The sequence below is a fragment of the Nicotiana tabacum genome, chromosome 17 (genome assembly GCF_000715075.1).
Source record: "Nicotiana tabacum cultivar K326 chromosome 17, ASM71507v2, whole genome shotgun sequence".
Lineage (NCBI taxonomy): Eukaryota > Viridiplantae > Streptophyta > Magnoliopsida > Solanales > Solanaceae > Nicotiana > Nicotiana tabacum.
The window spans coordinates 149,910,558-149,937,860 of record NC_134096.1 but is presented as its reverse complement, the minus strand read 5'-3'; the positions used below and the strand labels follow the sequence as shown (position 1 = coordinate 149,937,860).

Below are 27,303 nucleotides of genomic sequence, written 5' to 3'. Positions count from 1 at the left end.
GAAGATGAATAGGAGATAGTGACTGAATCTCCAACAGATGAAATTGGTAGTACCTCAGAAATATCTAAGTGATGACCTGAACCTGTGAAGTATGATTGGGTTTCAAAGAAGGTAACATCAGCAGACATAAGGTACCGCTGGAGGTCAGGAGAGTAGCATCGATACCCCTTTTATATTCTCGAGTAACCCAGAAATACGCACTTAAGAACACGAGGAGCTAACTTATCTGTTCCTGGAGTAAGGTTATGGAAAAAATAAGTGCTTCCAAAGATACGGGGTGGAAGAGACAATAAAGGTAAGTGGGGAAACATGACATAGAATGGAACTTGGTTCTGAATAGCTGAAGATGACATACAATTAATAAGATAGCAAGATGTAAGAACTGCATCCCCCCAAAAATGCAACAGAGCATGAGATTGTATGAGTAGGGTACGAGCAGTTTCAATAAGATGTCTATTCTTTCTTTCAGCTACCCCATTTTGTTGAGATGTGTACAGACAAGATATTTGATGAATAATCCCATGAGATTTCATAAGCTGCTGAAATGGGGGAGACAAATACTCTCGAGCATTATCACTACGAAATGTGCGAATAGAAACCCCAAATTGATTTTGAATTTCAGCGTGGAAGGTCTGGAAAATAGAAAACAACTCAGATCGATTTTTTATCAAAAATATCCAAGTGCACCTGGAATAATCAACAATGAAACTGACAAAGTAGCGGAATCCCAAGGTGGAACTGACCCGACTAGGACCCCAAACATCTAAATGAACTAAAGTAAAAGGTGACTCTACTCGATTATCAAGATGCCGGGGGATGCTTATCGAGCTGACATGACTCACACTCTAAAGGTGACAAGTGAGATAAAGCAGATACCATTTTATGTAGTTTTGACAAACTGGGATGTCCCAACCGTTTATGTATTAAATCTGGTGAATCAGTAACAGGACAAGTTGTTGAAGGAAGGTAAGATGTGAGTCCATGTGATTTAGCAAGGATAAGGTAATAAAGTCCGTTTAATTCACGCCCGGTACCAATGATCCGCCCCGTACTGCATTCATATATAAAAACATGGTCATCAAGAAATAAAACAGCGCATTTAAGTGATTTGGCTAAGCGACTAACAGCTATGAGATTAAAAGGACTATTGGGAACATAAAGGACTGAATCTAAAGGTAAGGAAGGAAGTGGGCTTGCTTGACCTATTGCAGTTGCCATGGTTTGAGACCCATTGGCCATTGTGACTTTTGGAAGAGATTGAGAATACGAAATAGTAGTGAAAAGAGATTTGTTACCAGAAATATGATCTGATGCACCTGAATCAATGACCCAAAATTCAGAGGATGAAGATTGGGAGAAACAAGTCACGTATTACCAGTTTGAATAATAGAAGCTATCTCAGAAGATGTCTGCTTACATGCTTTGTACTGAAGGAACTCAATATAATCTATTAAAAAAACCATCCGACTATTCAAAGTATCGGTTCCCATGTCGCTACAATTTGTAGTAGTAGGGTTAACTTGAAATAGTAGAAATAAGTAACTCCTGTGAGAAAACTGAAGAAATGGCTGGGAAAACACTGCTTACAGCAGAAAACAGAAAACTATTTTATGCCGGAAACATTGTTCACACCGGAAAATACTGTAGCTCACCAAAAAATTATAAAGTTGTCGGAATTTTTCGTAACCAGGATGGATAGACTCGTAATTCCCTTGCGAACAAGCTGTCCTGAAGAAATGTTTAAAAAGAAATGGCCAGAAAGGTCACTGTTCACGCCGGAAAAATATAAAAGTGGTCGGAATTTGATTTGAATTAGATGGGTAGGCTCGGAATTGTGAGAGCAGGATGTCCTGAAGAAGCTTCGCGAAAAAATGGCCGGAACCCTCACCGGAAAAGTTATTGTTGCCGGCGCGTGGCAGCTTTTCTACCGGATAAATTTTCAGGGGTTGGTCGTCGGAGAGTGATCTACCTCGTGGTGGTGTTGGTTTTAGCACAACACCGATAGAAAGTGACTTTCACGTAGACAAGCCTTAGGTCACAGGAAAAATTCCACGATGACTAAGTTCTTTCTTCCCGGTTAACGCTGGAATGACGCACACCGATCTTTTCTCCCTAATGCTCTGATACCATGTGAGAAAGCACGGGAGAAAATATATTATTGATATTAGATACTCAATATAATACAAGAGGTCCTATTTATAACTATAGTCTACAAAGTACATATTAATCCCATTCCAATGTGGGACTACACATAACTAACAACCTCAAAATCAATCACATAACACATAATTTGGGGTTTCATACCCTCAGGACAAAATGTAAAAGTGTTACTTACCTAAAACCGTATAATTCTTTATTCTGCAATGCCTTTGCCTCGCGAATCGGCTTCCAAACGCCTCAAATCTGGCCACAAATAATCTGATTTAGTCAATAAAAATTATAAGAATTAATTCCCTATGAAAATACAAATTTTCCATAAAAATCTAAAATTTCATCCAAAAATTGCCCGTGGGGCCCACAATCCGAAACATGACAAAAGTTATAAAATCCGAAAGCCCATTCAACCACGAGTCTAACTATACCAATTTTACCAAAATCCGACCTCAACTCGACCTCCAAATCCTCAAATCTTATTTTCAAATCCCTAGGTTCAAATCCCCGATTTAGACCTCAAAAACATGTAATCTAGTCGGATTATTCGATGATAATTCAATATTAAGAAGTAGAAATGATCACAAGGGACTTACCTCAAGTTTTCCCGTGAATTCTTGCTCAAAAATCGCCTAACCTATTTTGGAAATGTCAAAAATGACAAAAATTCTCGGACCCTTCTGTTTTTGTTCTGACCAAGGATTTTCGCACTTGCGATTCGCTCCTGCGATGGCCATTGCACCTGCGGACAAGGAGGCCGCTTCTGCGATGAAGCGTCCGCTTCTGCGGTCCAAGGCTGCTCCCACTCACTCTGAATCTGCGGAGCCTGGCTCGCACTTGCGGGCTCATAGATGCGGAATTCTTCACGCACATGCGACGTAGCCCAGGACAAGCCCAAATCTGCTTCTGCGCATTGCCAGCCGCACCTACGGCAGCGCACCTGCGGGGATAGTTCCGCAAGTGCGATTGCTCTAGAAGGCAGGAACTTCCATATTTCTTCTAAGTCCAAATTTGATCAGTTAACCATCCGAAACTCACCCGAGGCCCCCGGGACCTCAACCAAATACACCAACAAGTCCTAAAACATCATACGAACTTAGTCGAAACCTCAAATCACATCAAACAACGCTAAAATCACCAATCACACCCCAATTCAAGCTTAACAAAAACTAACGAATTTCAACTTCTACACCCGATGCCGAAACCTATCAATTCAATTCGGATTGACCTCAAATTTTGCACACAAGTCATAAATGACATAACAGAGGTATTCAAATTTTCAGAATCGGATTACGGACCCGATATCAAAAAGTCAACTTCCCGACCAAACTTCCAAACTTAAATTTCTATTTTAGCCATTTCATGCCTAATTTAGCTACGGGCTTCCAAATAATTTTGTGGACACGCTCCTAAGTCCAAAATCACCATACGGAGCTATTAGAATTATCAAAACTCTATTCCGGTCCTTTACACATAAATCGATATCCGGACACTATTTTAACTTAAGCTTTAAACCTTGGAACTAAGTTATCTCATTCATTCCAAAACCTCACCGGACCCGAACCAATCACCACGGCGAGTCACATAACAAATGTAAAGCATAAATTAAGCAGCAAATGGGGGAACGGGATTGTAATACTCAAAATGACTGGGCGGGTCATTACAGGAGTCAGTGGGGAAATCGTCACTACCGGATGTGGGCCTCATTTGGACATCCTTGGGTAAACCTGCAAAGAGAAATAAAACAAGTAAGGACTTAATCATGGAGAAGGGAAACCAAATATTACTCATGAAAAGAGATCTCACTGTGCGAGCGGGCCTCCCATCAGCCTTTTGAAAGCTCGCACCACGAGCGCTCGGAATAAATCCTTTGTGATACGATGCCCTCGACCCACTCCTTGAGTCGAGGAACTGCATTCGGGATCCGAGCAATAGCTGCACCATCACAGAACACCAATAAGAAGGAAGGAAAAAAGCGATAAATAAAATCTTGGAAGGAAAATTATATACTTACGTTTCATGTTCCATTTCTTAGGAAACGACATTTGCTCGGCCGGGATCAAGTTCGAGGTCCTCACTCGGACCAAACGGCCTAACCAACCTCGATCCCTATCTTCATCGATACTCGAGAATGCGACTTTACTGGCCCGAGGGCGAGCTTGATCAGCCCCCTCCAGTAGAGTCGGGGACTGTATAAACGCATGAGGTGGTCGATCGTGAAAGGGCACCCTTCGATATTGCTTACAAAGAAACGGAGGAGGATTACGATCCTCTAGAAAGAAGGGTGAATTTGACCGAGGGTTACCTCGTATCTTTTGCAAAAGTCAACGATAACCGGGTCCAAGGGACCCAACGTGAATGGATAAGTGTAAATACTTAAAAATCCCTCGTCGTGGGTGGTGATGGCTTCGTCAGGTTTGGGAACCACCACATATTTGTCAACCCAGTTACAATACTTCTTGACTTCGGAGAGAATATCCTCGGTGATCGAGCAGATGTACCTCGATACCTCCTCACACCGACCTGGTACGGAGGAGGGCTTTTTGACTTTAAAATTAGCATTGACCGGGCACCCCCCCGGATGAACATTTTTAGAGGAGGTTCTGGTGCTAGTTTCTCGACAACAGTACGTGACGCGGTCTCTTCGGTTGCCGGCCGTGAGGTAGAAGGAGTTTCTTTTTGGGGAACGATTTTGGAAGTTTTCGCCATTTCTTTATGGAGAGGAAATAAGGAAAAAGAGGGAGTTAAAAGAGTACGCTTAATGGTTTGCGATGGAGACGAAACAAAAGTTCTTATAAAAAGACCTCAAATATAAGTGCCTGAAAATATTGAGATTGCTAAGGTACGAGGACAGAAGCTTTTAGTGTAAAGTTTGAATGAGCAAATGAGGGGGTATTTATAGTTTTTCAACGACAATTCGCATCCAGGAGTGGCCGACCAGCAACTGACAAACATTTAATGTCATTAAGACTTGACTGACGAGACGTTTCGACTATTTTGTCGTTTCTGTCGTGTGGTGTCGAAGAAAAAAATTGAAAGGCCATGTCGTATCTCGTCATTTACTCTCCGAAAAATGAGGGGACTATCTGTATATGGTCGGAATCGAGCTCGCCTACGACATGGTAAGTTAGGCTCGGAACATGACAACCAAAGACTGAAGATCGACCTCGAGTCCTACTGAGTTAGAACCCGGGGTCAGAACGCCTATCTTCGAGAATATTGAGTCCGTAATCTCGGAGTCGACGTTAGCCCCGATCGAGCTCGGAGAAATATTATTAGCATAACCAACAGAAGACCGAAATATTCGTGACCGGTCGGGTATTATAGCGAGAATCTCGGTGCGTAGCAGTAAGAAACCGGCAATCAGCTAATCAAGGGATTTTTTTTTACCTTTTGTAGAATTGTACCTAAAGTAGGGATCCTCTACTATATAAAGCGGGGTCTGATAATTCATTTAACATATTGTAACACGCATCCCCAAGCAATATATTGTTATTATTTCTCTTTAGGCTCTTGTTCTTCTGTATCCTGACATTGATTGAAGCGTACCTAGCTCGAGGGTGGCTAATCTTCCAAGGCTGATACTATTCAATTCGTATGGTTTGCATTTACTTTATTATTATTTATTAGAATTGCGATCTAATTTATCATTTCATATCACGTTAGTCCACGTATCCTTAAAAGCACTTACAAATTCAATTGTTATCCGATTTTGAGGGTAAACAAGTAGACCAGAAGTTTAATTGATTGTGCAATTTCGAATGATAAATGGACAACTTTCTTCTTAATATAGCATTTTATTCAAACCTTATGACAAATGATACTTTCCTTCACTTTCTTTCTCTCTTTTTGCCGTTCGATTTCATATCCTTTCAGTTGATTGAAAATGAATTTGGTAAGTAGTAATAAAGATGTCCAATCGATCTTTTAATAATTTTGTAATGAGATGAAAGCATGTAGTATAACATTTTAAAACTCTGGTTATATTTTTTGCTTTCGATGTTTTGAATGGAAACTACAACTCATACTTTCAAACACAATTGTGTTCTAAAACTAATTCCGCTAAAGCAAAATCAAAAGAACGCAATTTAATGACCATTTGTCGTCTTCCCAATAGCATCGAACTTCGAAGTATCCAACAGATTTAAGCAAAAGCATATTCGGGATTTTTTTCACTTATGCCAGTTCAAACGAAAGCTGCCTTGTGATACCTTTATCACTGAAAAATCCCAATTTAGATTTTCCCTTTAAGTAAAATGTGGATTACACTCGATCGAGGTTCAGCCATAACCCAAAGAGAAAATTTACAAGTCACAAGCACGCTACAGAAAGAGTGCCGCCTTTTCTATCAGCACAGAGCTTATTCCCAGTAGTTAATTGAAATAAGTAAAATTCGTCGATTCATATAATTCATAATAAAGCTATTACAGATCTTAAAATAAGTTTACAGCTCCTAACCAATATGCATCAACAAAATATTAAGAATTAGACTTATAAATGAGATGTGTTGCATAACATTCTAAAAAGAACAAACTACATGTGTAGATTTTCTAACAATAAAGTAAAAAAAATCAACATCGGAGAATTGAATTCATTCAAGATATCATAATTCATCTTCATAATTTGGCATCACACATAGTGGAGTCGAAACTCCTAGCTAGAATAATAAAGTGCTATAGACAATTAGGAGAGCAATCAAATCCAGACTTAGCGTAAAACCTAATTAGATAAAGTAGTCTTTGCAGCTTGCAATAGTTAACTTTTTTGAGTAATAACATATAACTTGGGAAGTTGGTTCGAATAAGTAAGTCAACATTTAATTAAGGGTTTAACCCCATTGCCAAATTGCTGTTTTCAAGCAAGGTGTAGATTACGAGAACCAAATTCTCCTCCATTTTGAAGATTGGGGTGCAACGATTGTAGGCGAAAAGCATAGAGGTTGTGTGCTCCATTGGCAAATGCCATAGCAGAGTTGTACTCTCCCTCATTTTCCACTACACCATACTTTGGATCTTCACTTTTTGCTTCCTTAATTTGATGAAGCAATTAACTTTTTCGTGTTAATTAACAATCCCATAAATCAATAACAAAAAAATCAAACATATCTATTTAAAATATACTTACCAAATCAAGCACGAGGTTTCCATGTTGCTCTTCTAAGTTCTTCACCTATTTTAGTCATCACATAAAGAATCCGTTGCACTTTGTAATATATTCCAAGCGAAATGAAAGGAAAGAAATTCATATCAAAGATAACTAAAAGGAAGACTAACCTTCTTCCTGAAGGTATCTGTTTGAGTCTTGATCACGTGGTACTGTATGTAATTCATAGAGTCACTTATAGTTAAGTACGTATATAATACATGTGGAAAAAGAATGTTAATTTTATTTGCTGATAATGTAAAAATAATTACACTAAATGTAATGTGACTTACTCCTAATATGTTATTCACCATCTTTTTGGATTTCAAACCCATACTTAATGTATTCTTAAGTGGTTTAATTGAGTACATATTTTTACACTTTATATAAAATTTATACTTGTAGGGAAAAGTAAAATATATCATGGCCGAGACAAAGGAGCAACTTGTTTTTTTACTAGGACTAAAAGCTTTGCGTGGTTTGTATATTTTTTTCATTTTTAAATTTCACTGAATTGACCCAAAATGTTTTGACATTTTCACTAGTTGACCAAGAGACTTTAAGACCAGCTTGGAGATCTATTAAAATGGCAAATGTTGTTTCACCAATGTTTAAATTAAGTTGGTCCAAGCTGAAAAAGAGTTGTTACTAGGGATGGCAGTGGGGCGGGGTGTGTGCGGTTTGCAAAACCCACAAAATTTTCGATCTGTCTCACCCTGATAGCTTAGCTATTTTTTCAGTTTTCTACCCACCCCGCTTAAGTTTTTTTCTTTTATTTTTTCTAAAACAAACTATTTTGACATTTCAATATTTTTAAAATGGAGAGTTAAATATTATTCAAGCAATTATGTTTTTTCTCTTTATCGTAGTGTGAAATTACATGCTCATACCAATTAATCTCATTTGTAGTAACATAATTTTCCAAATGTATAAAGCTAACCACGCAGTCTCCATGAAATAAGACAGACAAGATTCTATCACCCAATCAGCCAATTGCTATATGCATGATACATTTTTTTTTAGTTTTGCGTTCATCCTTAATTAGGAATATTTAATTACTATCAGCAAAATAGAGCTGGAAAAAATAAATCTTAAAAGCTTTATAAACCATCCTTTTTAACCGTTCATATGTATTTCACTTCCACGTTTCTCGATGTGTCTAAAATAAGAACCATTATCGTTTTTGAATACGAAAAGGTTAATGAAAATAAAATAATTGCAAGATAAAGAAACATGAATGCTTTCCTTGGATAGAAACCGAAAGTTAAATTGCTAGTAATAAAGATAAGTCTAACAAATTGTAGTAGCAGTCGCATAAAATTAAGAGGGAAATAGCAGATAATAATGCCAACAAAATGCAAGAGTAAAGGTAAAAATCATAACCTTTCTTTCACGTATCTCAGCTAGAGATTCAGAGATGTTCTCCTGCAAGTGGCACAACTCCAGCAAATTGAGGCCGCTCATGTCTTCCCCTGTTCTTTGCCTATGAACAGACAAGAGCATCGGTCATTTAACTATAGTTGCTGCATTACATACAAGTTTTAGGTTTTATTCATTATATAATCAGATTAGTTATAAAGTAACTTTTTACTAGAAATATTAAATGGTAACATTGTAAAGTTTAGTCCTCGTAACTAGTATGTTATTGTAGGTGTTTACCCGGAAAATCGAATAGATAAATAGTTCTAAGGATGTGTGATATAACTTGACATAAATTGTACAGAGAAACAGAAATGCGTATATTCTAGACTATGGGAATGAGAGATAAAATAGTGAGCGAGAAGAATGAATGAGATAAAATAAAACAAGCTCAAGAGGTTGATCTTTCAATATCAGAAGTAGACTCTTGTTACAATGTGTGAATCTCCCCATGCTTACAACAATCCCCCTCTTTATAGTAGAGGAATCCTACTTTATATACAATAAAAAATATATAGTGAAGAACCCATGATTGAATTGTCTTTTTTCTAATTCCTGCCAGGATTTTCTCCCTTAGTGCGGTTGCAACGGTCCTTGTCTGTGAGCTCGATACTGACTCGAACTCGATATTGGATTGAGCCATCGGCCTTGACTCGAGCTTGATCCTGATTCGGAGTCTTGATATTCGGGGTGGGCATTGGTCGGTCTACGCATCTTTGACAACTTTCGCGTCGCCTCGTAGTTCAATTTGGTTATGGGCTCGATAATGATACCGAGTTGATCATTGATCGTCCTTAGAGCTCGAAACATGACATCATTACTTCAGACCTCCACCTGACATTACGCAGATACCCTTTGATCGAACCATTATCATCTCGACCAAATCGTATGACTGACTAATAGGTTTCGACCGTATACAGACAGTCCCCGCATTTCTCGGGAAGGATATGACTAGAGACGATATTTTCCAACGGTATGATTAGATGTATATTGGTGTCTGTACTGAGTCCGACCATGACGCACGTGGTAGTTGTCCCGTCGGTTCAGCTTACCGAGGCATTTAATGCATGTCAATCGATGTTTGCCATTACCTGAGATTGAACCGCCTCTGTTCAGCCCATAAATAGCCCGTTTCTAAATCAAACTTTATCCGTTACTCTAATCAAACCCCCAAATTTTCTTACTCTTCTCGTCTCTATTTCGCCGCATGTAGAGCCATCTTCATCAGAGTTTGAAACCGTCTTCTTTTTATCTTCCTTCGCCCCTCTTTTACTTATACCAATGGCAAAAACTTCAAAAACCGTACCGCAGAAGGAGAACGCTTCCTCTTCCCGGCCGTCCGGCGACAAGGCGCCGGCGGAGCCGCTTCCCCACGAGTACGTTCCTGGCCCGTGTATTCTAAAGGCTGATTTAAGGTTGAAAACCCTTCGTCGGTTCAGGGCCGATGTGAGCATGTGTCGATGTACATGTGCTCGATAACAGAGAGCCATCTCGAGACCGTGAGGAAAGACTGCAACTGGGGTCCCGAGGTTGTGCTGCAAATTCCTTCTCCCGAAGAGAGCATCGTCACTCACGTGGAGGGGTTTTTAAGTGTTTATACTTACCCCTTCACGTTGGGTCCCGTCGACCCAGTGATTATTGATTTTTGCAAAAGATATCAGGTCACTCTCGGCCAAATTCACCCTTCTCTATGGCGCATAGTAATCATACTGCGCTTCTTCTCCAACAAGGCCGGGGGGCTGGATTTTACTCTAAATCACCTCATGCGATTGTATCGGCCTCAAATCTTTCGAGGACTAATCAGGCTCCATCGCTGGTCAACAAAAGCTTTAATGTCGAGCATCGATGAAGACAAGGATCGGGGTTGGATGGGCCGCTTTATTCGGGTAAGGACCCGTGACCTTATTCCGGAAGAGAAGATATCGTTCCCCAAGGAGTGAAATTTCAACCGTAAGTGATTTTTTTTCTCTGTATCTTTGGGTTCGGAAGTTAGCCTCGACTTCCTCTTATGCCGAACGCACCTGGCGTGACTTGACAAAAGGTAGATAGGAGGCCAAGAATCATAGTAAGGGTCCCTTTTCATGTTTTTTGAAACATTTTTATGTTCCATTCGTTACTGACTTCCTTTCATGCAGGCGTGACCAAGGATGCCGTTTCGAGGCCTTCGAGTGGTGAGGATGGAACCAAGTCCCCGGTTTCAAAACCGGGGAAAGATAAAAAGCGGAAAGCTGTTTCTCAGTCCGAGGACCCTAAGCCGAAAACTCGAAGGGTGAGAAAAAAGGTAATCGCTCTTGCGATGGACTCGGTCCAACGATTGAGAGATGAAGAAGAAGAAGGTGCTTTGGCACTGGCGGTCCGATCTGCGAAAGCCATCGAGGTCGCCAGGCCTTCTGAGCCGATGGCGGCTACAACGGATGGGGCAGGTTCTGATACCATTAGGATCGATCAGAGCGTCCCAAGCGATTCGCTCGGGACTATGACAGTGGGTCATTTGCCTTCTCTTCCGACTTTTTCTGAGGAGGCGTTAAGGGAAGCTTGAGAATTGAAGACCCCTGATATAGGCGGAGGCTCTAGTGTAGGGAATCCTTTTCGGGATTGCTTTACTGGAGTCGATGATGCCTCCTATATTAGTGACGCTTCTATTCTTCTAGAAGAGGCCCAACGTTTCATATCTCGGGTAATGATTTTACTGCGCTTGGTTCCTTTGTTCTTTTCTAAACTTGACTTGTGTTTTTTTCCCTTTTGTGTAGGCTCTTGGCAAGTTTCGAGCCGATCTCAACCAGTATGAGGCCGAGCTTTAAAAGGTCTCGGAGGAGAGATATGCTATGAAGCTTCTTTGCGGCCAAAAGGACGAGATTATAAAGGACCTCCAAGCAGATTTGGCCAAGGCTCGTGAAGAAGAGGCCGAGCTAGATAAACAGGTGATCATCGTTCTGTTAGAGTATGGATTCGACCCTACTGTGGAAGTTAACACTTCATTATCTCAGCTGCAACAAAAGGTTGAAAAGATCGGGTTACTTCGGGGAGAAGTTGATCAGATCAAGGCCGAGTGTGATCGGTGGAAGGAGACCATGGACCGCTTGGCTGCAGAAAAAGAAACTATCTTGGCCAAACTATCATCGGCCTATGTTCAACTTCGAGGCGTCAAGCAAAATAGTTCGGCCCAGGCCAGGTGGATCGAGGAGCTTGAAACCGGGCTTGCTAAGGCCAAGGCAGAGATCGAGTCATCAAAAGTCATGGCGGACAAGTCTATTGCTATGTATCAGGCCAATGCCGAGGCTGCTCAAATGCAGCTAAGGGAGGCTTCTGACCGAGAGCAACGGGTTACTGACTTGGCAAAGTGCCAATCCCGGAGGGAAACCCTCGAGGAAGTCCACACTCGAGGTTTTGAACTTTCCGAGGAGATTGCCCGAGCCAAGATGCTCAAAGCTGAAGCCAGGCAGCTTGTCTCCTTCGACGAGGAAGATGATGATGAAGAAGGCAGTCGGGGCGGGTCCGATGAGGAGCCTGAAGGGGAAGCATCTCCTGAAGGAGATATCGACACCGGCAGTAGTTAGGACTTAGTTTCCCTTTTGCGAAGTTTTGACCGATCTCTTGTACATAACCATTTCTGTTAATAATAGAGCTTCTTTTGAATGCCTTCTCAGTTTTATGTTCAAATGTGCTTTTGCTTTTGTGAAGATTTTGTTATTGCAACTTAGTTTTATGGCAGTTCTTTGAGCTGAGTTATCTTGAACTTTGGAGTGATGGAACATTTTCGGTCCGATTTAAGTGAGAACAAAGCCTCAAACTCTCGTTGTATTGGTCCTTAAGCTTAATAATTGAGTGGGTTATTATTTGAGCTTGAAGTAAGATAGCCCTTAGGCTTGATAGTCGAGTGAGTGATTATTCGAACTCGAACTTGAAGTATTTGTAGCATGTAGAATTTATGGTCGAGTGAGCAGTTTGCTCGAACTCGATGTAGGATAGCCCTTAGGCTTGATAGTCGAGTGAGTGATTATTCGAACTCGAACTCGAAGTATTTGTAGCCCGTAGGCTTTATGGTCGAGTGAGCGGTTTGCTCGAACTCGATATAGGATAGTCCTTAGGCTTGATAGTCGAGTGAGTGGTTATTCGAACTCGAACTCAAAATAGTTGTAGCCCGTAGGATTTATGGTCGAGTGAGCGGTTTGCTCGAACTCGATGTAGAATAGCCCTTAGGCTTGATAGTCGGGTGAGTGATTGTTCAAACTCGAAGTATTGTAGCCCGTAGGCTTTATGGTCGAGTGAGCGGTTTGCTCGAACTCGATGTAGGATAGCCCTTAGGCTTGATAGCCGAGTGAGTAATTATTCGAACTCGAACTCGAAGTATTTGTAGCCCGTAGGCTTTATGGTCGAGTGAGCGGTTTGCTCGAACTCGATGTAGGATAGCCCTTAGGCTTGATAGTCGAGTGAGTGATTATTCGAACTCGAACTCGAAGTATTTGTAGCCCGTAAGCTTTATGGTCGAGTGAGCGGTTTGCTCGAACTCGATGTAGGATAGCCCTTAGGCTTGATAGTCGAGTGAGTGATTATTCGAACTCGAACTCGAAGTATTTGTATCCCGTAGGCTTTATGGTCGAGTGAGCGGTTTGCTCGAACTCGATGTAGGATAGCCCTTAGGCTTCATAGTCGAGTGAGTGATTATTCGAACTCGAACTCAAAGTATTGTAGCTCGTAGGCTTTATGATCGTCCATTACCTGAAATTCTTTCGATAGTGGTCGGCCCTTGAGCCTGTTTGAATCATGAAGTAGAAAGATCTTTTCGAAGTATGAGACATCTGAAAAAAAGAAGTTTTCCTTTATAAGTCATTATACATGCGTTTGTATCTTGCACCAGGGCTCGAGCAAAACTACGCGGGCATTGTTCGTTTTGACTACTTGGCCCTTACACTTTTCTCTATCGAGACCCTGTCTGACATGAATTTGATATCAAGAAACTTTCTTGTACCAAACTTGGTTTATTCTCGATGGTAGGGCCCCCCAGTATTTGAGGTTGATTATGAATAAGCCTTGGATACTGTTGAATTGCCCTCAGGTAGCACATGGTTGTTGCCTCGTTAAAAACCTCGCCGAAAAAAAAATCCATTCGGGATAAAAGCCGATCTAAGGGGAAAAAGAGTGCAACGCGTACTTTAAAACCTGAGGTCTCGACGTCTTTGATCGAACTCCTGCAATGGGTTAGCTTCGAATATGTATATATGGGTGAAAGGGAAGAGAGAATCATACCTTAACAATAATATCATTTGAGGAGTGATATGCTCCAGTTGTTCGATAATGGTTTTCCATCCATCGTTTTGAGTTTATAAGATCCCTTTTCAACTATATCGAGGACCTGATAGGGTCCTTCCCAATTTGGGCTGAGCTTCCCTTCATTAGGATCTCGAGTACTGATGATGACCTTCCTTAGGACTAAGTTCCCGACCCTGAAGTGGCGGAGGATGGTTCTTCTATTGTAGTACCTTTCGATTCGTTGTTTTTGTGCAGCCATTCGAACAAGTGCCGCTTCTCATTTTTCATCTAATAATTCGAGACTAGTGTTCATTGCCCCATGGTTTGATTCCACCGATGTATGTTGAAACCTTGCGCTGGGTTCTCTGACTGGAATTAAGGCTTTAGAGCCATACACTAAGAAAAACGGAGTTGCTCCTGTGCTGGACTTCGATGTTGTTCAGTATGCCCATAGGATTTCGGGCAGAATTTTTCTCCATTTCCCTTTGACTTTGTTCAACCTTTTCTTCAAGTTTTGGATGATAGTCTTGTTTGTTGATTCGGCTTGTCCGTTCCCACTGGGGTGATACGGTGTCGATAATATCCTTTTTATCTTATGATCTTTGAGAAATTTTGTTACCATTATTGCATGTTATTTCTGCGGGTATCCCGAATCGACACATGATGTGATCCCAGATGAAATCTATAACCTCTTTTTCTCTTACTTTCTCGAACGCATGTGCTTCAACCCATTTAAAGAAATAGTCAGTCATAAATAAAATGAATTTAGCTTTACCTGGGGCCGATGGTAGGGGGCCGACGACATCCATCCCCCATTTCATGAATGGCCATGGGGATAGGACTGAATGAAGTTGTTCCCCGGGTTGATGGATCATCGGTGCAAACCTTTGAATTTTATCACATCTTTGAACAAACTCCTTAGTGTCCCTTTCCATGCTATCCAATAATATCCCGTTCTGATGATTTTTTGAATCAGTGATTCGGCGCCGGAGTGGTTCCCACAAGTGCCTTTATGGACCTCTCGTAAAACATAATCAGTGTCTCCTGGTCCCAAGCATACTGCCAATGGTCCATCGAATATCCTTCTGTACAATGTTCCATCTTCAGCCAACGTGAATCGAGCAGCTTTGGTTCGTAGGGCCCTTGACTCTTTAGGGTTCGATGGGAGTTTTTCGTTTCTCAAATATTCAATATACTTATTTCTCCAATCCCAGGTTAAGCTTATGGAGTTTATCTCGGCGTGCTCCTCCTCGATTACGGACCTCGAGAGTTGAACGACAGTCCCCGAATCAATCTCATCTTCCTCGACCGATGACCCCAAATTTGCGAGTGCATCGGCCTCACCGTTTTGTTCTCGAGGTACATGTTGCAAAGTCCATTCCTTGAAACGGTGCAAAGTTACCTGTAATTTGTCCAAATACCTCTGCATTCTGCCTTCTCGAACCTCGAAGGTTTTGTTTACTTGGTTTACTACCAGTAAAGAGTCATATTTAGCTTCAATCATTTCTGCTCCCAGGCTTTTGGCCAGCTTGAGACCTGCAATCATGGCCTCGTACTCGGCCTCATTGTTAGTCAACCTAGAAGTTTTGATAGACTGCCTAATGATGTCACCCGTGGGGGGTTTCAACAGGATGCCAAGCCCGGACCCCTTCACATTCGAAGCACCATCTTTTAAGAGGGCCCAGACCCCTAATGATATACCCGATTTTAACAAGAGTTCTTTTTCAACTTTGGCTACGAGGGCTGGCGTGAAATCGGCCACGAAGTCTACTAAAATTTGAGACTTGATGGCCATACGGGGTTGATATTTGATATCGTACCCGCTGAGCTCGACGGTCCATTTGGCCAATCGGTCCAATAGTTCGGGCTTGTATAAAATATTACGAAGTGGGTAAGTCGTCAACACGTATATGGGGTGATATTAAAGTATGGTCTTAATTTCCTAGAAGCGCTTATCAGTGCAAGTGCTAATTTTTCTAAGTGTGGATATCTAGTCTCTGCTTCTTCTAAGGTCCGAGTTACGTAATAAACAAGAAATTGTGTACCTTGCTCTTCTCGAACTAGGACTCTACTTACCGCGATTTCCGATACGGCCAAGTATACGTAAAGTCTTTCATCTGTCTTCGGAATGTGAAGCAGTGGCGGGCTCGACAGGTATTGCTTTAATTGTTCTAAAGCTTGTTGGCATTCCGGGGTCCAAGCGAAATCGTTCTTCTTTTTGAGTAAATAGAAGAATCTGTGGCTTCGATCCGATGACCTCAAAATGAATCGGCCTAGGGCAGCTATCCATCCGGTTAGCTTTTGCACCGCTTTCACACTATCCACGATGGTGATGTCTTCGATGGCCTTGATTTTATCGGGGTTGATCTCGATTCCTCGATTTGATACCATGAAGCCAAGGAATTTGCCCAAGCCAACCCCGAAAGCACATTTCTCGGGGTTGAGCTTCATGTTGTATTTCCTTAATATCTCGAACGTCTCCTGCAAATGAGTTAAATGGTCCTCTGCGCGCAGGGACTTGACTAGCATGTCATCAATATAAACTTCCATCGACTTACCTATTGGTTTTTCAAATATTTTATTCACTAGGTGTTAATAAGTAGCTCTTGCGTTTTTTAGCCCGAAGGGCATTACATTATAACAATATGTTCCATACTTGGTGATAAACAAGTTTTTTCTTGGTCCTCCGATTCATTCGAATTTGATTGTACCCGGAATAGGCATCGAGAAAAGTAAGGATCTCGTGACCGGCTGTGGCATCGATCATCCGATCGATATTAGGCAGTGGAAAAGAATCTTTGGGGCATGCTTTGTTTAGATCTTTATAGTTTACACACATTCTGAGTTTGTTCCCTTTTTTATGGACTACAACAATGTTAGCTAACCATTCGGGATATTTTACTTCCTGAATCGACCTTATTTTGAGAAGTTTACTTACCTTGTCCTTTATGAACGCGTGCTTTAACTCGAACTGAGGTCTTCTCTTTTGCTTCACCGGTCTGAACCTAGGGTCCAAGCTCAGTCCGTGCGTTGTTATCGACGGTGGGTTTCCTGCCATGTTTATATGGGACCAAGCAAAGCAATCTATGTTATCAATAAGAAATTGAATAAATTTTTTCCTGAGTTCGGGGGTCAACCCCATTCCCAGGTATACCTTTCTTTCTGGCAGATATTCGATCAATATAACCTGTTCCAGCTCTTCGACCGTCGATTTGGTGGCGTCAGAATCCTCGGGGATGATAAAAGTTCGGGGTGTCAGGAAATTTCCTCGTCATCTTTTGTTTCCTGCTTCACCAATTTGGTCGAGACTGGCAGCTGTGATTGCTATTTGGCCTCTCGTATATTTTTAATGCTCAATATTTCTGAGGCTGATAATGTTGATATCGGTGTTACCTCATCGACTGCAAATATTTCCTTCGCCACATGCTGCTCCCCATACACTGGTTTCACTCCGTCAGACGTTGGGAATTTCATTATTTAGTGGAGAGTCGAAGGTACTTCCCTCATGTTGTGGATCCAAGGCCTTCCGAGTAGGGCATTATATCTCATGTCGCCTTCAATTATGTGGAACTTTGTGTTTTGGATGGTTTCAGCCACGTTCACTGGTAGAATAATTTCCCCTTTAGTCATTTCGCTGGCCATATTAAAGCCGTTTAAGACCCGAGCTGCTGGCACGACTTGATTCTGCAGACCGAGCTGCTCTACGACACTTGATCGGATGATATTTGTAGAGCTACCTGGATCCACTAAAACACGCTTAACCTGAACTTTAGTTAATAGGATAGAAATTACCAGAGCATCGTTGTGGGGCTGAGAGATGCCCTCTGCTTCTTCGTTTTCGAACGATAAAGTGCCTTCGGGCACATAATCTCGGGTTCGTTTTTCCCCTGTGGCCGATACCTTAATGCGTTTGAGTGCGGGTCTCTATGGAATGTCGACCCCACCGATGATCATGTGAATGATATATTGAGTTTCCTCTTGTTTGTCTTTTCTGTTGGAGTCCCTTTCTCTAAAGTGATTCTTGGCTCGATCACTGAGGAATTCTCGAAGGTGGCCCTCATTGAATAGACGGACTACCTCCTCCCTTAACTGCATGCAGTCCTCGGTCCGGTGGCCATGCGTACCATGATATTTACACATAGAATTTGGGTTTCTTTGGGAAGGATCGGTTTGCATGGGCCTGGGCCACTTAGTATCTTTGATTTTTTCGATTGCCGATACAATACTCGATGCATCGATGCTGAAGTTATACTCCGATAACCGAGGTGCCTCTCTAGGATCGGCATATTTGTCAAAGCCATTCTTGCTCATTAGTCTCTGAGAATTCTGTCTTCGATCACTCCTTCGATTGTTCCGGGCGGCATTGTGTGTCGAGCCGTTATTAATTCGATTTGTGACGTATGGTTGATATCGGTCTCTGTTCGACCTCGGTTCTCTATTGATGTCCCCCTAGTTTTTAATAGCCGATCTGTTTGGATGTGCGAATCCGGAAGGAGTTCCTAATTGGTCGTCTTCGACCCTGATCTTTGATTGATATCGATTGTGCACATCTGCCCAAGTTATTGCCGGGTACTCGATCAAATTTTATTTCAGTCGACATGATGCCATCGATCTTCGCTCGTTCAACCCTTGAGTAAAAGCTTGGACGGCCCAATCGTCAGTGACCGGTGGCAATTCCATGCGTTCCATTTGAAATCGGGACACGAACTCCCTTAGCATTTCATTATCCCTTTGTTTCACTTTGAAAAGGTTCGATTTCCTCGTTGCAACCTTTATGGCACCGGCGTGTGCCTTTACAAATGAATCCGCTAACATGGCAAATGAATCGATGGAATTTGGTGGCAGGTTATGATACCAAATCATTGCCCCTTCGAGAGGGTCTCTCCGAATTTTTTCAATAACACGGATTCGATTTCATCGTCTTCCAAATCGTTACCCTTGATGGCACGCGTGTAAGAGGTGACGTGTTCATTGGGATCGATCGTATCGTTATATTTGGGGATTTCGGGCATACAGAAATTTTTGGGGATTGGTTTTGGGCTTGCACTCGAGGGAAAAGGCTTTTGTACGAATATCTTGGAATCCAACCCTTTTATCATGGGCGGAGCCCCTGGGATTTGATCGACCCTGGAATTATATGTTTCTACTTTCTTATCGTTGGCTTCGATTCGCCTTTTGAGCTCCTCAAGTATTTTTAGCAATTTCGGGAGTAGTCCCCAATTCTTGCTCGTTTGACCTTACTACGACTGGTTCCGTTCGGTGGGTAATTTCTCGAGGTAGACTGGGCTCCGGTCTGCTTGGTAGCTGGGTTTGGCTATGCAGCTGAGCTATTGCTACCTGCTGGGCATGCAACATTTCAAAAATCATACGCAAGCTGACTCTGTTCTCCTTCACGTTATGGGAGTCTCGTCCTGCAGATCGAGTACTGCCATGAATGCTATTTTCAGGCTCGGAACGTTGGTTTGCCTCAAAGGCCATATGCGAGTTGACATCTAGCGGTACTTCGGCTTGAGCTTTAGGTACCTCGACTCGAGCTTCAATGACATTGATAAGCGGCCTTCCGGCCCTGAGCATCAAGTTATTGGTTTCGTCTTGAAGGCCGGCTTCGTTGTCGGTAGGTAATGATATTAATCGAGTATTTGCCATTGCTAATTCGAAGTCAGAGACACCCTCAAAAGACGAGCATAAACTGATGTGTGTTGCAGATTTGTATCAAACAAACACTGTTATCCTTAGCCCCACGGTGGGCGCCAAACTATTTACCCGGAAAATCGGATAGAGTTAAATTTATAAGTAGTTCTAAGGATGTATGATATAACTTGACACAAATCGTACAGAGAAACCGAAATGCATAAATTCTAGACTATGGGAATGAGAGATAAAATAGTGAGTGAGAAGAATGAATGAGATAAAGTAAAACAGGCTCAAGAGGTTGATCTTTCAATATCAGAAGTAGACTCTTGTTACAATGTGTGAATCCCCCCATGCTTATAACTATCCCCCTCTTTATAGTAGAGGGATCCTACTTTATATACAATAAAAAATATATAGTGGAGAACCTATGATGAATTGTCTTTTTCCTAATTCCTGCCAGGATTCTCTCCCTTAGTGCGGTTGCAACGGTCCTTGTCTGTGAGCTCGATACCGACTCGAACTCGATATTGGATCAAGCCATCGGCCTTGACTCGAGCTTGATCCTGATTCAGAGTCTTGATATTCGGGGTGGGCGTTGGTCGGTCTATGCATCTTTGACAACTTTCACGTCTGCTCGTAGTTCGATTTGGTTATGGGCTCGATAATGATATCGAGCTGATCATTGATCGGCCTTAGAGCTCGAAACATGACATCCTTACTTCAGACCTCGACCTGATATTACGCAGATACCCTTTGATCGAAGCATTATCATCTCGACCAGACCGTACGACTGACTAATATGTTTCGACCATATACAGTAGGTTAAACTATACTAGTGAATACTATAAAAAAAATTACGCTATATAAAAAAAAATTACGCTATCTTTATATAGCTTAACTCCTTATAAATTACTACACGAAAAAAGAAACATCTGAACATGATAAAACTCATTAACCATCCTTAAATTGCTCAAATTAAAATATAAAAAATAAAAAAACGGTGTTAATGATCCTACTATTACCTTATCTCTCTTCTTAGCTTGTTATTGATCTCTTTCAATCTCTTCAAATTTTCTTGCATTCTCTGTACACATTGAACGAACAAAGGGATTTTGCAGGAAAAATTACATGGTAAATCATTCCTAATATAGTAAATACTATTAAGTCACAACGTTAAACCACATAATGAGAAAACTAGAGTTTATAAGGAAATTACCTCGTAGTGAGTGCTCCAAATATCAACCCCAAGCGTCCTCTGATACTGATCTATCATCTTTTTTTGCCTGATTAACACACAGAAGAAGTTGGAAAGCAAGAAAGAAAGAAACAAAAAGTAACTCTTTTTTTTTTTTTTGTTTTTTTGTGTGTAAAAGACATACGTAGTGTTGGGGCTGGTGTATTCATGGAATTTCCTGGTGCTAGAGAGCATGAGGAGTGAGATCTTAGCATCACAAAGAACAGTAAGCTCTTTAGCTTTCTTGATAATACCATTTCTTCTTTTGGAGTAAGTGACTTGCCTGTTTGTTGAGTTCTCTATCTTCTTTATCTCAATCTTTCCACGACCCATGATCTCTTCTTCTCTTCTGTAATATTGAAACAAACACAGAAAGTAGCTAGCCTCATCTGTCTGTCAAGTGATGAAGTTAAAGAAGAAACAGAAAGGGAGAGTTAGTAGCGAAACTATATCGGGAAAAAGAAAGTTAAAGTGTAGTAGCTGCACTAGTAGGAGCTTTTGCCAATTTCGTGAAAGTCTTTTGTGGCTCTCATGATGACTACTGTTTAACGTGTGATGTTCGGTTCTTTGACCATGACAAGTCCCTGTTCAGCATTATGGCGTTTGTTTGGAGTTAGTAAACTTTAAGGTTGTAAATTCTGTTTTTTAGTTTTTCTATTGTGTTTATATGGGTCTGTTTAGAAGAAATTATTCTAAAAAATTCAAACTTATTTGTTCAGATCTTTAAAAAAATTTTAATAAAGATGGAAACAAAATAATCTCAATTCTATGATCCCGGCTGAAGTAAGAAAAATTTTGTTGTGTCTCGTACACTAATTGTGTGAGGTTTTATTTTATTTCACAATAAAATGAATTCAAGAATTTATGGACCCGAATGGGTAAGAATTGGGGACCGAGGTCACGAATCAAACTAAGAGCAGAACATGATCACTGCCTTCAATTACATGAAGTCCATGGCATTTTGATTTACCAAAGGTCACGCAGTGATTCCTATGAACTGACAGTGACGAGATAATGAAAAAGTATACACGGCTCCCGATACAGATTAATTAATAATCCAAACTGATTCAAATAAGTAAATAGAGTAGTAAGTACTGTAGTGACGCGTTTCTTCCCTTCCACACAGAGACTTTTAATTTCCAACCTTACGGCCTTAAAAAATCTCCAAATTTGCACAAGAAGTTAGTTATCGTTTACTCAAATATTTAGAAGTTATTGTGGTTTGGAAATCTATAGCCCAAACCATCATAGGTGCCACTAGGTAATATTTGATCAAATTATAAACGGTAAAAACTGGTTAGTACTTCGTACGAACTGATTTAAATGGCAATACATTTGATCGAAGAAGCGTCTTCATAGTATTAGGTTGAGGTCCGAAGTCAGGTCACCAAGCTTCGAGCCCGAGTGACCGATCAATGTCGAGCTCGATATCATTATCGAGCTCGAATCCAAGTCGAACTACGATGCAAAGTAAAGTTATCGAGCTTATGAGGCAGAGACCGACCAACACTGACCCCTAATCAATACAAGGATCCGAGTCAGAATTGAGCTCGAGTCAATATTGAGCTCATAAACAAGAGCCGTTGCAATCCCACTAGAGGAGAGAATCCTGGCAGGATTATGGAAAAACTGATTTATCATGGGTCTCCCACTATGTATTTTTTATTATATCTAAAGTAAGATCACTCTACTATAAAGGGGATGGTTATTATTTTTGTAAGGACCAAGCTTTTGCTTACATTATAACTAAAAGACCATACACTCCTATATTGAAGGATTATTCTTTTGGGCTTCATAGAGTGATTCATCTTGCTTAGTCCTTAAATCATCTTCTTTCCAACCTTGTGTATTTTTCATTCTTTACAATCCGTATTTTATACTTTCAATTTATCCTTACGATTTGTATTAAGTTTTACCACATATCCTTAGAACTACGTATAACAGTCGTTATTTGATACGAATCTGCAAAAACACGTCATTTTGCGCTTGTTTCCGGAAGTGTCTTTGATTTCGGATTAGCAACGACTAAACTATCAATTAAATGGACTTACCTATCGACAACGAAGCTGGTCTTCAAGATGAGAACAACAACTTGACACCCAGTACCGAAAGGCCGCTTGTCAATACCGTTGGAGCTTGAATCGAAGTGTCGATAGACATTAATTCGCATGTGGCCATTGAGGCGAACCTACATTCTGAACTTGAAAATAGCATACATGGTGGCACTCGATCTGCAGCTCGAGATACCTATAACGTCGAGGAAAACTGCGTCAGCTTGCGTATGATTTTTGAAATATTGCAAGCTCAACAGGCAGTGATAGCACAGTTGCAGAGTCAAACCTAGATATAGAGCAGGCCGGGGCCCAGTCAACCCCGAGAAATCGCCCATACAACGGAACCAACTATAGTGAAATCAAATAAGCAGGAGTCGGGGACTAATCCCGAAATTGCTAAGATGTTCGGAGAACTGACCAAACGAATAGAATCGGGAGAAAGGAGGATCGAAGCAAACGACAAGAAGATGGAAACATACAACTCCAGGGTTGATCAGATCCCGGGGGCACCACCAATATTGAAGGGCTTAGATTCCAAAAATTTCATACAAAAACCTTTCCCCCCAAGCGCGGCTCCTAAACCGATCCCAAAGAAGTTCCGCATGCCCGAGATTCCTAAATATAACGGAACTACCGACCCAACGAACATGTCACCTCATACACATATGCCATCAAAGGGAATAATCTAGAGGATGATGAGATTACAAGTGTCTGGTGAAGTCCTTCTTATCAGTGTGTTGTCAACCACATCTATAATTGCGATCTAATTCTATCGATTCTTTTGCTATGCTTGCGGATTCCTTCATAAAAGCACATGCCGGGGCCATAAAAGTCGAGACCAGGAAGTCGGACCTGTTCAAGATAAGATAAAAGGATAACAAGATGCTAAGGGAGCTCGTATCTCGTTTTCAAATGGAACGAATGGATCTGCCACCAGTCACAAACAATTGGGCTGTTCAGGCTTTCACTCAAGGTTTGAACGAACGAAGTTCGACGGCTTCACGGCAGTTGAAGCATAACCTGATCGAGTACCCAGCTATCACTTGGGCCGACGTGCACAATCGGTACCAATCAAAAATTAGAGTCGAAGATGATCAGTTGGGGTATGAACCCGCTGCTCGAAGGGATATCAATCGGGAACAAGGTTCGATCAGGGACCGATACCGACCATATAATGGAAACCACAGAATCAATGAATCAAGACGTAACCCCGGACAAAGCAACAAAAGAAGTGATCGAGGTCAAAGGTCTCGGGGGCTGATGAACAGAAGTGGGTTCGACAGGCCTACCGGATCTAAGGAAGCACCACGGTTATCAGAGTATAACTTCAGCATTGATACATCCGCTATCGTGTCCGCTATCGGACGCATCAAAGACACTAAATGGCCTCGACCCATGCAGACTGATCCTGCCCAGAGGAATCCCAATCAAATGTGCGAATATCATGGCACCCATGGCCACAGAACGGAAGATTGCAGGAAACTAAGAGAGGAGGTAGCCCGGTTATTCAATAAAGGGAACCTTCAAGAATTTTTAAGCGACTGGGCCAAAAATCATTTCCAAAACAAGGATTTTGGCAAATAAAATGAACAAGAAGAACCACAACACATCATCCACATGATCGGCGGCGTCGATACCCCTCAAGGGTCGATGCTTAAATGCACTAAGACATCGGTTATGAGAGAAAAGCGACCTCGAACTCAGGATTACGCACCCATAGGAACTTTGTCGTTCAATGACGAAGATGCAGAAGGAGACATACAACCTCATAACGATGCACTAGTAATATCCGTACTTATGAATAAAACTAAAGTTAAGCGTGTGTTAATTGATCCAGGTAGCTCGGCCAACATCATTAGATTGAAGGTTGTAGAACAACTCGGTCTACAGGACCAGGTCGTACCCGCAACCCTAGTTCTAAATGGATTCAATATGGCATGTGAAACCACCAAAGGCGAGATAATTCTGCCGATAAACGTGGCTGGGACCCTCCAGTAAACGAAGTTCCACGTAAGCGAAGGCGACATGAGGTACAACGCCCTTTTTGGAAGGCCATGGATCCACAACATGAGAGCTTTACCTTCGACCCTACACCAGGTTCTTAAATTCCCAACATCGAGGGGAGTCAAAACAGTGTACAGAGAACAACCGGCCGCAAGAGAAATGTTTGCCGTCGAGGAAGCGAATCCGATATCCTCACCTTCGTCAATAAAGGGATCAGATGGTTAGCCAATGTAGTTGTAGTCCCTAAAAAAGGGAACAAACTTAGAATGTGTATAGATTATAAGGATTTAAACAAGGCATGACCCAAAGATTCTTTTCCGCAGCCCAATATTGATCGCATGATCGATGCTACGGCCGACCACAAGGTCCTTACATTTCTCGATGCTTATTCCGGGTATAATTAATTCCAAATGATCCCGGAAGACCAGGAAAAGACTTCATTTGTCACCAAGTATGGAACATATTATTATAATATGATGCCCTTCGGGCTAAAAAATATAGGTGCTACTTACCAACGCCTCGTAAATAAAATGTTCGAGGAACAAATAGGTAAATCAATGGAGGTTTATATTGACGACATGTTAGTAAAGTCCCTACGCGCAGAGGACCATTTGGCTCATTTGCAGGAAACATTCGAGATTTTAAGGAAATACAACATGAAGCTCAACCCCGAGAAATGTGCTTTCAGGGTCGGTTCGGGTAAGTTCTTCGGCTTCATAGTATCAAATCAGGGGATCGAGATTAACCCCGATAAAATCAAGGACATCGAAAACATCGCCATCGTGGACAGTGTAAAAGTCGTGCAGAGGCTAACGGGACAGATTGCTGCCTTAGGCCGATTCATTTCAAGGTCGTCAGATCGAAGTCACAGATTTTTCTCTCTACTCAAAAAGAAGAACGATTTCGCTTGGACCCCGGAATGCCAACATGTATTAGAGGAATTAAAGCGATATCTATCGAGCCCACCACTGCTTCATACTCTAAAAATAGACAAAAAACTTTGCTTGTACTTGGCGGTATCGAAAATCGCGGTAAGTGGTGTCCTAGTTCGAGAAGACCAAGGTACGCAATTTCCCATTTATATGTAAGTCAAACCTTAGGAGAAGCAGAAACTAGATATCCACACTTAGAAAAATTGGTACTTGCGCTAATAAGCACCTCTAGAAAGTTAAGACCGTACTTTCAATGTCACCCCATATGCGTATTAACCACTTACCCATTCGTAATATTTTGTACAAGCCCAAACTATCAGGCCGATTGACCAAATGGGTCATCGAACTAAGTGGGTACGATATCGAATATCAACCCCGTACGACCATCAAGTCTCAAATTTTAGCGGACTTCGTGGCCGATTTCACGCCGACCCTCGTACCCGAAGTTAAAAAAGAATTCTTATTGAAATCGGATACATCATCGGAGGGATGGACCCTTTTCACGAACGGGGCTTCGAACGTGAAGAGGTCCGGGCTAGGCATCGTTTTAAAGCCGCCCACGGGTAACACTATTAGGCAATCTATCAAAACTACTAGGTTGACTAACAACGAGGCCGAGTATGAGGCCATGATTGCAGGTCTGGAGCTTGCTAAAAGCTTGGGAGCAGAAGTCATTGAAGCCAAGTGTGACTCTTTGTTGGTGGTAAATCAAGTAAACAAGACCTTCGAAGTTCGAGAAGATAGAATGCAAAGGTATTTGGACAATATTCAGGTAACTTTGAACCGTTTCAAAGAATGGACCTTACAGCATGTACCTCGAGAACAAAATAGTGAGGCCGATGCACTTGTAAATTTGGGATCATCGGTCGGGGAAGATGAGATTAGCTCGGGGACTGTCGTTCAACTCTCGAGATCCGTGATCGAGGAAGGTCACGCCGAGATAAACTCTAGAAGCTTAACCTGGGATTGGAGGAATAAGTTTATTGAATACTTGGAGAACGGAATGCTCCCATCAGACCCTAAAAATTTGAGGGCCCTACGAACCAAAGCTGCTCGGTTCATATTGACTGCAGATAGAACATTATATTGAAGGACATTCGATGGACCATTAGCAGTATGCTTAGGACCAGGGGACACCGATTACGTCCTACATGAGATTCACGAAGGTACTTCTGGAAATCATTCTGGTACCGATTCATTAGTCCGAAAGATAATCAGATCAAGATATTATTGGATTGATATGGACAAAGATGCAAAGGAGTTTGTTCGAAAATGTGACAAATGTCAAAGATTTGCACCAATGATCCATCAGCCCGGAGAGCAACTTCACTCAGTCCTATCCCCATGGCCATTCATGAAATGGGGAATGGATATCATCGGCCCTCTGTCATCGGCCCCAGGTAAAGCAAAATTCATTTTATTTATGACTGACTATTTCTCTAAATGGGTTGAAGCTCAGGCGTTCAAAAAAGTTAGAGAGAAA

The 27,303-nt window shown here is 41.6% G+C and overlaps 1 protein-coding gene across 1 annotated transcript; it reads right to left on the bottom strand.

Annotated features, from left to right (window-relative positions):
* Positions 1–6,713: 6,713 nt before the first annotated feature.
* Positions 6,714–21,405, bottom strand: LOC107802612 (agamous-like MADS-box protein TM6). Its single transcript, XM_075235286.1, has 8 exons — positions 21,312–21,405; positions 20,976–21,179; positions 20,813–20,879; positions 20,619–20,680; positions 8,677–8,776; positions 7,425–7,466; positions 7,276–7,320; positions 6,714–7,179 (listed from the first exon to the last, which is right to left on the bottom strand). The coding sequence occupies exons 2-8, from the start codon at positions 21,161–21,163 to the stop codon at positions 7,006–7,008; spliced, it is 678 nt and encodes a 225-aa protein (XP_075091387.1). The 5' UTR covers positions 21,164–21,179; positions 21,312–21,405; the 3' UTR covers positions 6,714–7,005.
* Between the last annotated feature and the right edge of the window lie 5,898 nt (positions 21,406–27,303).